General features: G+C 40.1%; 4 protein-coding genes across 5 annotated transcripts; 1 reads left to right on the top strand and 3 right to left on the bottom strand.

Annotated features, from left to right (window-relative positions):
• Positions 1-742: 742 nt before the first annotated feature.
• On the bottom strand, positions 743-2,501 carry LOC143377085 (dynein light chain 2, cytoplasmic). Its single transcript, XM_076828005.1, has 3 exons — positions 2,309-2,501; positions 1,646-1,763; positions 743-1,485 (listed from the first exon to the last, which is right to left on the bottom strand). Exons 2-3 carry the CDS (start codon positions 1,751-1,753, stop codon positions 1,324-1,326), a joined length of 270 nt encoding a protein of 89 aa, XP_076684120.1. The 5' UTR covers positions 1,754-1,763; positions 2,309-2,501; the 3' UTR covers positions 743-1,323.
• Positions 2,502-3,269: 768 nt separating this feature from the next.
• Cathd (cathepsin D) lies at positions 3,270-6,980 on the top strand. Its single transcript, XM_076827999.1, has 8 exons — positions 3,270-3,464; positions 3,647-3,894; positions 5,204-5,322; positions 5,523-5,722; positions 5,973-6,095; positions 6,170-6,320; positions 6,395-6,487; positions 6,592-6,980. Exons 1-8 carry the CDS (start codon positions 3,403-3,405, stop codon positions 6,751-6,753), a joined length of 1,158 nt encoding a protein of 385 aa, XP_076684114.1. The 5' UTR covers positions 3,270-3,402; the 3' UTR covers positions 6,754-6,980.
• Positions 6,981-7,386: 406 nt separating this feature from the next.
• Positions 7,387-8,928, bottom strand: Coq3 (ubiquinone biosynthesis protein COQ3, mitochondrial). The gene is made up of 4 exons (XM_076828001.1): positions 8,560-8,928; positions 7,979-8,471; positions 7,726-7,906; positions 7,387-7,645 (listed from the first exon to the last, which is right to left on the bottom strand). The coding sequence occupies exons 1-4, from the start codon at positions 8,616-8,618 to the stop codon at positions 7,521-7,523; spliced, it is 858 nt and encodes a 285-aa protein (XP_076684116.1). The 5' UTR covers positions 8,619-8,928; the 3' UTR covers positions 7,387-7,520.
• A 934-nt stretch (positions 8,929-9,862) lies between these two features.
• On the bottom strand, positions 9,863-15,905 carry Dna2 (DNA replication helicase/nuclease 2). 2 transcript variants are annotated; one of them, XM_076827563.1, is made up of 14 exons: positions 15,764-15,905; positions 14,818-15,635; positions 14,482-14,746; positions 14,034-14,211; positions 13,680-13,965; positions 13,200-13,610; positions 12,905-13,141; positions 11,737-11,883; positions 11,282-11,672; positions 11,020-11,213; positions 10,774-10,960; positions 10,515-10,712; positions 10,262-10,444; positions 9,863-10,189 (listed from the first exon to the last, which is right to left on the bottom strand). In XM_076827563.1, the coding sequence occupies exons 1-14, from the start codon at positions 15,791-15,793 to the stop codon at positions 9,983-9,985; spliced, it is 3,732 nt and encodes a 1,243-aa protein (XP_076683678.1). In that variant the 5' UTR covers positions 15,794-15,905; the 3' UTR covers positions 9,863-9,982. The 2 variants fall into 2 exon arrangements, with proteins under 2 accessions (XP_076683678.1, XP_076683679.1); XM_076827564.1 differs by lacking the exon at positions 15,764-15,905 and having other exon boundaries at positions 14,818-14,921; positions 14,999-15,235.
• Between the last annotated feature and the right edge of the window lie 101 nt (positions 15,906-16,006).

Consider the following 16,006-nt stretch of genomic DNA (forward strand, 5'->3'; position numbering starts at 1 on the left):
CGCTTTACTTTTACTCGCCCCTTTTTTTCCCCCCCACACTGTTCTGCTGTTCTAGATGTACTTTTGTTAACTCTTATAAGATATCGTGTTATAAAAATGGCATGTGAAGTCTTTATAAAAAGAACCATGCGAGTCATACTTGCGACCATGTTTAATAATCAGTCTAAAATTTGAACAATGTAGCAACGTTGTGATAATCAAATACTGCATGAAAAATCGTTTGAAGATTGCACTATATATAAATAGTATAATATATATGTATAATCTATATTTATCATATATATATATAAGTAGCGTAATATTGGGTATTGGATGTTACGTAAAGGATAGAATTTAATGGGCTGAATACGTTGAACCGTCTCGGCAAAAATAAAAAAAAAAAGAGAGAGAGAGAAAGAAAATGAAAAAGAAGACAGACTTCCCTAAGTGTATATTGGCTTACGATAACACGTTCGCAAACTTCTGTGCACTTTATAAAAAACTGCAAAATTATGACAATGACTCGATCTGAATATTATGCAACGCCGTGCGTGGCATTGTGGATCAACGCTCACGTTATTATGCCCCACCGCACAATAACACGATGCACCGATAATATTAAGCTTCCCTTAGCCTTCGATCCTTGGGGCACGCAAGAATGTTAGAACTCGGAACGGATAAGAGGCGACGAATTGCTGCACAGCATCGCAGAACGAAGGGAAAATTGTACAAGTCTCGTAAAATAATGACTGCAGACAATCGGTCAGTTTGGCTTACATTCATTATTGACGACTATTCGATACAGATTTCCTCAAGCATTATAGTACGACAATAAAAACCACACACGGATCTCGTATGAAAAGTTACATACTCGGGGTGCGCTTAGTGTACAAACACTAAAGATTTCGTTAATTTAAAAATCGCCGGTATTGAACTCAACCTCGTATCATATACCTAATATAAAACAAGAACACAACAAACTTTCTGGCATACGCGATACATTTTAACATGTAAAATTGTATGTCGATCGGTTTCTCTTTTTATCCCCTTCTCCAGTTAATCGTCTCCCCGCCCTCTGCATTCCCCTAAATAATTTTCTGTCACCGCCTTATCTCCCGAGATAAGTAAAACAGCAAAGACAATTAGTACCGATATATACTTTTTTTTTTTTAAACTCCATTTACTGAGAGCGCAGCTTCGTTCGCAAAAAAAGAAACTTCCATTTGTAATACAGAATCTGTAATTTCTCTTACACAGGCGACGATGCGATTTTAAGGTATTCCGTGTGGCGTGTGTGAGAAGGGAGGAAGAAAGGATGGTGAAAACATAGAATAAGAATCCAGTTTATCCGCTCTTGAAGAGGAGTATGGCTACCTGACCCAGGTAAAAATAGATAAAATGTCTTGTTTCGTGCGTCACATAGCTTCCAAAGTTACGTCCTACGATGCAATGCCACGTCGGGTTGTACTTCTTGTCGAATTCTTTCTTAATGAAGGCTGCAATGTCCTGCAACGACCGACGAAACACAACTCAATCCAATACATCCATATGAGGCTCCGTCGACTACAGTTTCTCTTATTCCCCGCCAAGAAGCGTTCTCAACAAGCTATCTCTACATCGCTCCATCAACGCGATAATCACAGCTGTTCTCCGCCAAGAAACTTACCTTCTCAATATTATACTTCTCGAGCGCCTGAGTCGCGCAGTCCACAGCGTCCTGCTGCATCTCCTCCGACATGTCTGCATTCTTGATTACAGCCTTCCTGTCCGACATTTTGGTAGCTCTGAAACCCGGCGTAGAAAGCTGATACATTTGCAACGATAAACAGGGAAACGATCATGGGTTTGGTGGTACGTAAACAGTGATCCAGGTGGGATATTTAACGATTCTTCTTTAGTTCGAAGAAAAGAAATGCCAGCGGGAAGGGCGGAGGGGGGAGAGCGGAAAGAAGAAAAAGTAGAACCTGGAGCAAAGAGAGCGCGCAATTTTGACAGTAGCGTACACGTCATGTGCCGGCATGACAATACAACGAGGCTCGCGGATGCATGCAGAGAAAGCTGGTGCGCTTAACGGGGGATTCGGCGATGGTAACGGCGGCGAAACCGCGGGAGTATGATGTTTTGTCGATATGACGAGGACGATGGTAATAATAATAATTGGCCAGCACGCGATCCACGGGGACAGGCTCGGACCGACCTGGGGTCGACCGGAGGTGTTCCCCGCGACGATTCTGCCCGAGGGATGCTGAATAATCGCTGGCGAACTTGACGTAAGCTGGCTGGTCGGGAACGATAAATACCGTTCCCTCGTAGAGAATCATCCACGTACCTTTCGGAATGAACACTCTGGCCGACGGACGCGCAGGAGAACGATTGTTAATTTCTAACCCGACGGCTGGTGTGCACTTATTTGCCCTTATTTTTTTTCCTATCCCGTGTGAACAGATTTACACCAAAAATTTTCGTTCGCTCGAGCCGACAGCGACTGTCCCTCAATCGAGTTCAAGACTGAAGTGCCCGTACCGTGGTCCTGGCCCGTGATTGGCCGGCGATTAGGGTCTTCTATCACGGTCTTCTATCGCCCCGGCGTGCATTGCTGCTAGCAACCCGCGTAAACACGAATTCAACCAATCGATCGGCAATTTCAAACCGGGGACGCGTGTTCGCGCGCCCGCTTTCGTGTTTCCGCGAACCAAGCCGCTTTTCTGTTATAGAATCCTCTATAAAGCGTTGGTTAAAAATACTCGGATCTATCGAAAACTTCGCGTTTAAATAAGCTAAGCGCCTTGAGGCACTCCGCGCGGGAGATACGACTTTTTAAATGTGTACGTAGAATTAAACCCTGTACAGATTAAATTTCTAAATACATTTTATACCGCTGGATTCGCAGATATTTCCTTAAAAATTCTTGTAAACTTATCGACGGGTCTGGCGCTATTTAAATTCAAAAATGTTCCTCGTACCGAGTGGCTAGGTTCGTTAAGAGATGGCGCAGGGATGCAATTGCTGCGTGTGTGCGCACTAAAACGCATGTGGGTGTGTGTGTGTCTAACAGCTGATTACAATCCCAGTGGCGTACTTGTTACTTTCTATCGACCTGGACTCGTTTAAATTAAATTTACATCTGCGCGAATCAGGGCGATAAACATTTATTGATAACGCGTTTGATAATATCGTTATCGATAAAGATATACTGGCAGCCCTCACGTTTTCTATCTTTCGAGTATTCGTATGTGATCTCACCTGCGCGTGCGCAGTCAATCCCCAGGTTCCTACGTATTAAAGCAAACTCCGTTGTTCCTGTCATATACTTAAAGCATCAGCGCTGTTGGGTACGCTGTGCTTTCGAGGAGATATATTTTCAAGACTTATTTGTTTATAATGTTCTAAAGCTTTGTATTATCCAGAATCAAAGATTTAAAAATGTTCCGCCTTGCCCTATGCCTGTGCGCTTTAGCAGCGCTGGCCAACGCGAATTTGGTGAGGTAAGTAGACGCGATTCAAACGCGATGACCGTTCATTTTTCAGGCTAATTTAACCAATCATGCTTTTCGAAATCGTCGCTGCATATGCCCCATTTTTTCTCTAAGGAACTGAATATTCCGTGGAATTGCGCAACGCTAAGATTCGCAGTGGAAACTTATTAATTCTGTAATTTCGTTCGAAGGATTCCGCTGCACAAAGTAGACACTGTCAGGAAACAATTCAAGGAGCTTGATACGGAGGTGGCCCAAGTGCGCTTCGCGCAAGGAGCAGTACCTCCTCCGGAACCTCTGTCCAACTACCTCGACGCCCAATATTACGGAGTTATCAGTATCGGAAACCCAGCCCAAGATTTCAGAGTCGTCTTCGACACTGGCTCGTCAAATCTTTGGGTTCCCTCCAAAAAATGCCACCTGACCAACATCGCTTGCAGTGAGTATATTTAAAAAAAAATATATAAACACTTTGAAATGCATTTGATGACTCAACATCTTACGTAAAAATGATTCATAAGCAATTGAAAAGCCAGTTTCACTTGTAACATTTATACATTCTATATTATATCCCCCACAATGCATTTCTCCGAGATATAGCTATGTTTACAATGATTCAGTTCCAAGATACAAATGACCTTTGCCTTTTGATAACTCTTTAACTAAAGATGCAGCACACGGTGGTAGTTTTAATTGTCCTCTTATGGATAACAAAAGCGAACAGGCTTAAGAATATATTTTGCTGGAAGTATAAAATAGTACCTTTAATATTTCAAATGCCCAGAAGTAAATGAATATCGCCACATTTCCTCTCGAAATGCGTGCCGCATTTTTGTTAAGATAATCGCGAATATTAAGGGGAGAAGATCGTATAAATCGAACGGAAAATAAAAAGAGAAATTTTTCTAAAACATTTCAAAAATATATTCTTAAAGTTATGGGCCGAAATTTAACTCCGTATCGATAGTATTGCCTGGTGCGCCGAGCATACCTAAAACGCATTTTTCTCGAAATCGCGATTTCAAAATTGGCGCCGGGGATAATTGAAAAACTATTTGACCAATTAACTTAAAATTTTACACACTTTTAGGGGCCGTGCTTAAATTACGTAAGGGTAATTTTGACGATTTCGTACCCCCTCCCTCCCCCAGTATAAGAATTCGTAATATTTGATATTGCAACCCCCTGCTTACGTAATATTTTTTACATTGAATTGTTTTCAGTTATTAAAATTCTTTTAAATGTTTATATCATTCATTTTACTCGGTTCCGGGAAATTTAAATTAAAACTACTTTGCTGGAACTTATAATATTCCTCGGAATATGAACCACGAGGTATAACCAACTAATTAATTTTAAACAAATCACGAAGTTTCAGCGAAAATCACACCTAATTGTTTGAAGTTCCGCCATTTTTAAAATATTTTTTTTACACCAGTTGTGGTTCATATTTTTATAATTGGCACATAAATTAAAAATAATTATTAGTTTTGCATCTCGAAAAAAACCTATTTCAGATACTGCTCTATTTCTTTTGTATTTATTATAATTTTACTGTTATAAACATTTTGTTTACTTGTTTTAATGTTAAATAAAGTGCCCATAAAGTTCCGAAAGGATTAGCGCATTGGTATCTTTGCAAAAAATTCCTAAAAATTGATACAAAAATAACGAAAAGAAAGGCGCGATTTGAGTTCGCAAAGTCTCACGAGTTACGGACCTGTATTTCTGTGCTACTTTCCTTGCAGAGTTGCATCGTAAATATGATAGCACCAAGTCTACCACTTACAAACAGAATGGAACCGAGTTCAAGATTCGCTATGGCTCCGGAAGTCTCTCTGGCTATTTATCTACCGACACTGTATCGGTGAGTACAATTGTTTTCTTTTTCTGCACTTTTCGTGCTTTATCTTTCATATAATTGGATATTTTCTCTTTAGAGTTAAAGAAGGTTACCGAAAGATATCGAGTGCAGCGTGCACATACCGGTCTTCCAAGCTCCTTTTAGAATACCCTCGTCATTTCCCTGCAGCAGAAATTGTTACAGGCGATAATTATGCGTTACAGATCGCTGGGATGAAGATTAACGATCAAACGTTCGCAGAAGCATTGAGCGAACCGGGATTGGCTTTCGTCGCTGCGAAGTTCGATGGTATTATGGGAATGGCGTACTCTAGAATCTCTGTGGACGGTGTAACGCCTGTGTTTTACAACATGATTAAACAAGGATTAGTGCCCCAGCCTGTCTTCAGTTTCTATTTGAATAGGTACTCATTCCGATAAGTAATACTCGAATATTCCAGGGGATTGGAGCAAACCAATTTTTTAATTTCATGCTCCGAATAAAATACTTTCTCACGACGAAAAATTGAAGATTAGTATTTAAAAAAATTTCATTTATATGCTTTTATATAAAAAAAATTGGAGCAGTAAATATTTTTCCTACTCCGGGCTTCAACGCTCTGGAATATTCTTCCGAAAGGGTTCCACGAGGGGTACATTAATTTATAAACTTAGGGATCCCAATGCCGCGAACGGTGGCGAGATGATATTGGGCGGCTCAGATTCAAATCATTACACCGGCGAATTTACCTACGTTCCTGTGGACCGAAAAGGCTACTGGCAATTCAAAATGGACAGGTACTAATGAATTCCCATGGAGCGCCATTCGCGAACTATCCTACAAGCCATCTGATTCGCGATGTAAATTACAGAATCGAAGTAAGCTCGGACACCAAAGTTTGCGAAAACGGTTGCGAGGCTATTGCAGATACGGGCACCTCTTTGATAGCTGGCCCAGTCAAAGAAATCGAAGCCATCAACCAGCGAATTGGAGCTACTCCCATCATAGCTGGAGAAGCAATAGTAATTACGAGCAATATTATCTGTATTCATTGTATGATCGTAAAATGAACCGCGCCATTCTCTTATGTTTAAAGGTGGACTGCAATTCTATTCCTACCTTGCCTACGATTTCATTCGTGGTGGGTGGCAAGACTTTCCCATTGAAAGGCGAAGACTATGTCCTAAAGGTGAAAAGCTTTCTGTAGTTAATATCTGTGGCGATGATCCTCCGTTTAGTATATAATGGAACTCCTTGCGAGATCAAGTAACAATCGGTGGTCTTCTGAAACAGGTTACGCAGTTGGGAAAGACTATCTGCTTGAGTGGTTTCATGGGACTGGACGTTCCTCCACCAAATGGCCCACTATGGATTTTGGGAGACGTATTCATTGGCCGTTATTACACCGAGTTCGACATGGGAAACAACCGTATCGGTTTTGCCGAAGCCAAATAGACGTATATTAAGAGACTCGTATAAAAATTGTACTCTTCTAACTGTGTATCCGTTGTAGTAGTACAAATACTCTTTATACCTCTATGATTCTTTTGTATAGCATCTTTCTGCCGCTAGCATGTACGATAATCGTTAAAAAGAAAATATATTTGGTAGTTAAGCCGAAACTCCTGTAACGAGGTGAACAATGTAACACAGAACAACGCAATAAATAATTTTTTTCATATAATACTCCTTGTATGTGTTATATTCGGAGAAATAAGAGAGGACACTGAAAGCTAAGTTTTTTCGATATACCCTGCACTAGGGCTCTTCGAGTACTCGTGTACTAAAGGGTTTTCTCGTTGACAGTAATAAATAAATAAATATTCCAGTAGCTTGAAATTCGGACCGAGCCGAGTACTCGAAAAAAGCGAGCGGCTCGAATGAGTAGCTCGATTCTTTCGAGCCGTTCGCTTTTTCAGAGTCCTCGGCTCGATTCGGTTCTTCCGAGTACTCGAATAGCTCTACCCTACACTTAATACTAAGTAGATATAACTCTTATCCTCTTTCCGTGTGTAATATCATACTTCTTACGCCTTCGATCTCGACTAGAGATATCAATTTTTTCTTCGTATCAAAAGTAAAGACTAATTAAAAGTCTCCTACTTATAATTTATAACATATGTATCACAGTGTTGCACAGTATCAAAATAAATTACTTTCACAAATATAATGATTTACTATACGAAGTTCCATATTAATGTATAAATACTAAAATCCGTTCCTTATTGCTGCTCCCTTCTCTTGACCGCGTGAAGCGCGTAATTAATCGCTGTCGATGCCGCCCAGGACCACTCGTTCTTCAGAGGGTTGTAGAACATTCCGTGTATCAAATACGTTTTGCAACCACCTGCGGAGTAGAGAATATTTTCTAACCCGGTCTCGACTACAATCGAAGAGTAGCATTATTAGTTAGAACTATTTCTTTACATGTCTCCAACAGACGTTGAATTTCAGTAGGGCTAATAAATTTATTCCAATCGTGAGTGCCCGTTGGCACCAGTTTTAAAACATGCTCTGCCGCGATGATGCCTCCAAGCCAAGAAGGCAAAGTTTTGTTCATCGTTGTGAGAAATATCGAACCGCCAGGTTTCAGGATGTCTACGCAGCACTGCAAAAACCATACAAATTCTTACGCGATTGCATTCGACTTATGCTTACGGCTAGTACAACGAAATTCTACCTTCAGAAATAAGTCCTTGTTTTCTACGTGCTCTATCACCTCTGAAGCCACTACAGCATTGTAAGTTTCTTTATTGTCCTGAACGAAATCCTCAACGCTCGTTCGAAAGTAATTTAACTTCCGCTCTACTGTGGCATCCAACTTGGCGTGCTCCTGCGCGGTCATTATCAATTCCGGAGATACATCGATGCCAGTTACATTCGCCCCTATTCTAGCCAGCGGTTCGGTTAATAATCCACCGCCGCAGCCGACGTCCAAGATCTTGACTCCTTCTAGAGGTAGGTACGGGCTTTCAGCCACTATTCCTGTGTTCGCTAGACCGTCCCTCACGAACTGTACCCTTAGCGGATTCAGCGCGTGCAGGGGACGCATCTCCCCGTTTATGTCCCACCATTTGTCGCTGAATTTCGAAAGATGTTCCACCGATACTATGTCGACGGTGGATCTTTTAGCTGCAGCTGCCTTGTCTAATTGATCAGCCTGCGCGGTCAACCTACATGCACGAAGAACACCATGAGTTTCCTGCGTCCTTAATCGCGCCAACAGTAAATTAGAAAGTGTCAAGTTGAGAGGTTCGGTACCTGTTTCGGATAATTCCCGTGGATATGAATCGGGGGTGCAGAAGCTTTAGAATGTTCATGGTTTATTTGCACGGGATCATTGAGTACGGAGGCAAGAAATTTATCAAAGAACCTGACACTCGGAAGACTAGACAGAAACAAACGCCATGCACGTGAACCTAAATATATCGCGCGTCGATCTCAGATCGACCGATTCAACAATCGAGACCTCGATGAAAATAGAATTAATCAATTTATCGCATTTAATCAACAGAATGTCGATAATTCTTGCGTTCGGGAACATAGTTCGAGATGAGTTTATCGATTGTAGGTAACCTAATTAGTTTCTGCTTTGTTAATTATGTTATCTTGCAAGGCAATTAAGATAGGGTACAATAAGCGATTGAACCTTTAGTATGTTTGTAAATTAAACTGTGACTGGCAACAATGCATATCTAACTGCTTGAATGAAAGAATTTTGATACGTTTGTTGTGTTTGAACGGGCATGACAAACGAAGCGAATCGAAGAAATTAATAATTACTTAATTGCCGCTGCGCTTCAGTCATCAATTGTTTATAAACTTTCCTCTTCTCATCGCCGCGCTTCGCCAAAATGCGCGACGGCCTTAAAAGTTGGAATTTCTCATTTCCCAGACTTTGACGCTCTTCCTTTATCGAGAAGAGAACTACTTAAATCGCATCTTTACCTACAGACCGTTTTTTGCGCGCGGTAAGTGCGAAAACTTTGAACACGTTTTTCACATTTACAAAAAACGGTGTAGACGATAGCTCAGAAACTATTCGATCAATTAAGCCGCACTTGTGCATAGATATAGTTTACTAGCTTTACCACTCAGCTTCGCTCGAAACTTAGATTCTGATTTGCAACAAATTTTTTTTTTATTTATGAATTTTTTTGTGAAAATAGTCACATTTATCTGAATTAGCTAGGCAAAATGAGCTGAAACACATTTCGTGACCCCCAGAGTTTACCAATCGATAGTTTTTAGACGTCAGACAAAGACACAAACACTTTCTGCTTTATATAATTAAGATTGCATTCTCTCGCCGATGGACCCCAAAAAAAATCCCGAAAAAAGTTGAAAGATTCGTTGCACTGGCGAACCTTTATTTTATCATACCAGACTATCGGACTTTGATATTTTATAATTCATTACTATCTTATCTGTCTACTGTTGATTTTGAATAAGACCGATAGTTAATTACATAGTGATAAAACAGAAGATGTTATCTGAGAGAATTTGTATCGGAAGAAATGAGTTTTATAACTGGTTATTGAATAAGTACTATTAAATCTGGAGATAGGAGAATAAATCAGACTTTATTAAACGCGTGCAGACCTTGATTACGATCTTCAACTTTGAATGTATAACATTCTGGTCGACAGACCTGAATAAAAAAATTGTAAAAAAGAGTAAATTACTACAGTAAGGACGCAACGCTCTCCCACGAAAAATCATCGCAACTATCACGCAAATTAATTATATGCCTGTCTTCGATTAGATTGAATAACTTTCTAAACACCGAGTACTGAAGCAAAGTATGTTTATCTGCTATAACAATTAGCTTGTGTTTTGCTCTTGTTATAGCTACAGTCAACCTCCGATGATCTCCTAGCACTTCCAAGTCCTGTATTCAAAAAGGAAGGAAATGAAGTTTGGCTGCGACTCATCTATTTTTCACGCAATTCAAAACGGTTACCTCTTTTATGTCATCGTTATTAATCAAGCTCTTCGTGCAGGAGTAAATTATAATATCCTTGTCACGTCCTTGATATTGGTCGACTGTATTCACTTCGATATCTTTGTGCACCATGCTTCTCAATAAATTTACATGCGCTCTGTATGGCGCAATAATTCCAACATTCTGGGGTTTCACCTCCATCTGTACAGTGAATGCCATGAACATATGCTTCTAACGTTTAATATACAAATAATAGTGTACTAAATTCCACCTCTGTAAGAGCTCGCAAGAGTTTCAAGATTATAGCGCCTTCCCAGATGTTCGAATGTACTTGATCGCTCTTCGAATACTTGTCACATTCAAGGCTCACTTTTAAGTCACTGGTGCAACCTGTATTCAATATGACTACCGAGTCGCTGATGTCCCGCGATAGAACCTTCTGCACCCAGCTCCCATATTTCAGTAAATTCTGAAATATAAGTACATTGTACGTACAAAACGCCGAATAACATAGGAACTAACGAACTCACTTCGCTGCACGGTGCAGGGAAAGTGGCATTCTCTATCGTCGTGTTTCCTGCTTCCAGCGTATCGTTATACGTCAACTTGTTCGCTAAATGCATAATGTTTCTGTTCATTCTGTACTGCTTCGTTAAGTTCACTGTATTATTTTCACTGTCCAGTCGGAGAAACAAAGATTCATCCGCCCCGAGTTTCCTATGAAAAGACAGTACAGTTAATCTCGTATCGTTGTTAGCGAAAGCGCTTGTACGCACCTAGCTACTTTACTTTTGACGATAGGCGGTAGTTGGTCAGGATCTCCCACGAGAACAAATCTACGCGCGCTGTACAGGGGTCGTAATACGGCTGGCTGCAAAACCTGAGTGCTTTCATCTACAACGCACACGTCAAACGTACGTTTGCCAAGAAGCGCGTGATGAGCGCCGTAACAAGTCACTCCAACAATATTCTAAAATGATCGGAATTATTTTATCGAACAGCATTACAGAACTATGCTACTTGAAAGCGCCTTCGTACTTTACTGGAGTACACTGCCTCCAAGCTATCAGGCGAGTGACAATTCGCAGTTGCGTATCTTTCGGTTTTATGCTGCAACGACGGTTGAAGGGACAAACCCAATCGTAAGAAGTCGATACCCTTGTCGAGCAGTTTTAATAAAATATTATCCACAGCGCTGTTCGTATGCGCAGTGATTAAAACAGAGCATCCCGTTTCGTGTAGCAGTTCTATCAGAGCCACCAACGTTTGCGTTTTCCCTGTGCCTGGCATCCCTTTGATTAAAATATAGTCATTCGCAGTCATTGCTTTCAGAACCGCTCTTTGTTGATTTTCGTTTAGACTGTCCACTATCTTAGCACTCTTGCGTATGACGGACTTTGATAGTCCTTTCACAAATGTTGCTGGTTTCCTGAAATGCGGATAGAATTGTTACACAGTATAAATATGGTTCCTTCTAAAAGTGAGCTACGAACCTGTCTATCACAACGTCCCGTAACTTCTCACAGATTTCATTATCGCTCATTAAACCACCTACGTTCGCAAGAGTAAGGGAAACCAAATTCGTAGACGAATGCTTGTCTATGTGAAATAACTCGTCGATATTATATTTGGTGATGTTTCTAAAATCATATAGTAAAGGCTACAGGTAAAAAATTATCACAGCGGGTTCCGGTAGAAAGAATCGACAGACTCTTCGCTTTAAAATGAGGACATTGATGTTGCAGTCATTCCTCGCGGAGATACAGCGAGTTGAAGAAAACATGGAATTTGCGCAATTTTTAAGCATATTTTCGAAAGGACATTGTAGACCGAAATTTTAATCGAATCGAAAAAGTCAAAGATGCGTCTTAAAGAGGAAAGACTGATCTTTCTATTGCTTTTTCCATGAACGTTCTACGATGGTCCCTTCGTTTGTTAGAAGCAACGAAAATAAAAAAAAAACGGTTTTTGCTTCAAAGTTGAATAACTCGACCAAAAAAAATCATAGAAGAAATTTATTAGCCTCTTTTTACACAGGAAAGTAGCCGCTTTCGACTGGTGCAAATGGAATTTGTGTAAACAATTTCATACTCTCCGTGGAACATTCGCAAGTTGAAGAAAATTTTTTAAAATTGACCAGGTGCTCTTTATATCGTTATATCATTGCCGAAAGGCAATACAACTAAAATCTAAAAAAAACTGCTGAAAGTAGGGATTCCTCGCTTTCAAACCATATTTTCAAAATATCGATACGACTATTTTTGCCGGAGTTATGACCATGTGAACTTGCCCCTATTTTTCGGGTTCCTAGAGGTGATCCTTTAATTCAGACCTGTCCAAATTTTGCTTTTGCCTCCGAATAGCAACCGCGGATGGTTGCGAGCGACGGTTGTGCCCCACCGTTGGGACCTTTCGCTCTTGAGGGACGCAAAGGGCCTGGCTCGGTGCCTTCAAGAGCGAAGAGCAACTCGCGGTTGCTGGTGCGAGCAAATCCCTGGACAGGCCTGCTTTAATTAATGTGAGGAGTGTAGGTGTATGTCGAAGCAAAGACTGTGCTTATGGCTCTACACAGAGTTAGGCATTATTCGAGAATAACGAATAATTTTTTATTCCGAAAAGAATAAAAATTTATTCGAATAATGCCCAACTGGCTCTACATACCTATCCAACAAAAGGGTAACGGAATCATCTTTCAGGTGCGCTATGAATCCTGCTGATATGTTTATCCGCGTGTCTGTACTCACTAAAACATACTCATTTTCCATGAACTCCCTGTGTGGAATGTTAATACTTTGTTCATTTATATCCGCGCGAACAAATGTGTGCTTATACTTGGAGTCACACTCGATAACTTTCCCGATTAGTTTTAACTTGCACATACAAGTCTCCTTCGCTTCTCTGTAAAAAGAAAAAATGAATACATATACACAGAAACAACAAAATAATCACTTCTCACCTCTTCTCTGGAGTCAATGTCCATATGTCTCTCTGTACATTATCCGACGACTGAGCACTTTCTTCTATTCTTAATAACGCTATCCACTTCACAATGTAATCGATATGCGTAGGCTTGAATTTCTCTAAAATCTGTTTACCAAGCTTCACTAACGGATGTGACTCCGACAATTGTACCTTAGGGTCCCTGTTCAAGTAAGTGCAACACAATGCGTTGTAAGTGCAATTGGAGCATGCACTGTGATGGTGAATTGGCTCAGGTAGCTCTAGCGTCTGCCAGTCCCACTCAGAACTTAAATCCGACAACTTTTCCACTGGCTTGCGAGAGAAGTAATAAGCCAAGGTGTTTCTTAGTAATATTAAATCTCTCCTTTCGGAATGCTCGCTCTTAATTTCTTGCATATTATTTTCTCTGCGATCAGAAGGGTTCGCACGATAAAGTTTCATTAATCGAATGTAATATATCACTCGAGCGACTTACCTGAGGTACAATAGTAATCCTGTATCCGTGTCCTGACCCGTGAGAGCCATCATCATAACGTACAAAATAATTTGACCTTTATGTACCGCCGAGAACGAAGGCTTGCCTGTCTTTATTTCGAGAGGCATAATTTTTCTTTTCGAATTCACAGTAACTTCCAACGTAGCATCCACCTTGCCTTTCATACCTAACTTGGGAAGCCAAATGTTTTCTTCTATGTCGTGTGTATGAGTGATCGTTCCTTTGAAATTACCCTTCATGTTGCTTATAGCCTGTTGCTTTTTATCTGCAAATATTATTATCGTACAATCAACGAAGAACAAAAGAGATAGATACGTTGAATATTTCGTTCACCTTTCACGTAATGTTGAATGAACTCAAATATTCTCGGCACATAAGGAAGCATATGTTGTCTGCATGCGTCGAGTGTAATCTCCGATGCATAAAGTGTACCGGCAGTTGCCTTGGACTGCAATATGCTGTCCAATAACTTCGTAACGTCGGATACTTTATTAATATTTTGACACATTGCCTGTAATACCAACGTCGCAGCTTATTTAAAGGGGCATTCTCGTCTAGAGGGACGAGATCTTCTATTCTGTTTAGGGACCCGCGAAAAAATTGGTCAATTTTTACCGATAAGCATTATCCAAACGTATTTACTAACGCTTCAGTAAGTTGTAAAAAAAAAATCAGTCATATATATAATAATAATTAATTCCTAAAGATCACCTATTTTTATGGGCACTAAACTGGAACAGCCCCTCAAAACATCAAACAAAAGTATTAGCTATTCCCTTACCGTTTGCATCAATTCATGAGAGAGGCTTCCAACCACTAACGACGTTTGATCTCCCTTGAAGAAAGGAAGGGTTTCCATTTTTCTAAACTTCTCAGTTAGAACTGTTTTTCTGCTACAAAATAAGGCACCAACCACCGTTGTTCCAGATATCAGTGCATCTGGATGAACGATTAGTAAACCACCGCTATTATCTACAACCCATCTTTCAATCTCCTTCCTCGCTTGTATCACAACGATATCATCCTTCTCTACTTTCGCGTCTTTCCTAAATTTCAATTGAACGTCCCATTATGTGCCCTACGCAATTCGCACAGTTACAATATCAATAATTCTTACCAAAAGCCCGAACATGTAACAGTCGCACTGGACACAAAGTCTTCGTGTTCCACAGTCAACAACAAACTGTTGCTTTCTCTCTGAACATCCTTAATACTACATCTCTGCAAAGAATTAAAATTTATTTCATTATCTGTAGACCATTCTTCCCCGAAACAATCATTAAAATCATCTATGATACATGTTTCCAATGGGAAATCTGGTTCATAGTGCTTGTCAAACTTGTCAAGTTGTTTGACACCACTGCGCATTGATACATCAACTCGTTCATTCTCCACAGAGTCTGTTTTACTCTCTTTTGTACAGAGATTCTTCTTAGAATTGTTATCGAGCAATGTGGTATTGTTCCTTATTGATTGCACACTCGAACATTGTACCTTCCTTTTGTTAGGCTTACACGACGCATTCGCGCGTCCATCTAAATCTATATTTTCTTTATGCTCGGATTTCTCTGTGATCGTGTTGTTCTTGGGAGATGCAGGTGCATCTTTGTTTATACTTATGCTATTATCATTGAACACATCACGAATCGCAACGAACTCGTCTGTAATTGTGCGCTTCTGTTTCTGCATTCTCTTCGCGCTGCACTCGTCGGACGCGTCGTCAGGCTTTGTAATTTTGAATTGGGTTTCCTGTGCTTCTAAATCTGCCGTCATTTTTGTTTTTCTAGATGATGCCTCGTTTATCGCTCCATTAGCTTTGACAACACTGTTCCTTGTATTATCCTTATTTTGGAGCGCCCCATCTTTGGGAGCCTTTGCAAAAAATGTTGATATCTTCGATTGAGACAGTTTTTTAACATCACGATCTGCGGCATTCTGTAATAAATGATCATAAACGATCAAGTTTTAAAGCGAACTTCAAGAATTTGGAGAGCAATAATTGGAAATTGAAATTGTTAAATGAAACTTAATTGTAGCGTCACTCATTTATTTAGATGCTTTACCTTTTTCAGCGAGAGATTCATTTTCTTCATTGTAATATATCATCCGCTTTGAATAATGTAACGTGAACTCGTATACAAAAAATTGAGAAAGAGAAATTTGAGGCTATCGAATATCGTCAATTCCCGCACAATTTAAATTCACTCGGTACATAGATGAGAATGTGTATTTTTAAAATAAGTTTTGCTAGGGATATTTGAGGTTATTTAATTTCATAAAAACTACTATATCGTGGCGGCAAAATT

The sequence above is a fragment of the Andrena cerasifolii genome, chromosome 15 (genome assembly GCF_050908995.1).
Source record: "Andrena cerasifolii isolate SP2316 chromosome 15, iyAndCera1_principal, whole genome shotgun sequence".
NCBI classification, from domain to species: domain Eukaryota; kingdom Metazoa; phylum Arthropoda; class Insecta; order Hymenoptera; family Andrenidae; genus Andrena; species Andrena cerasifolii.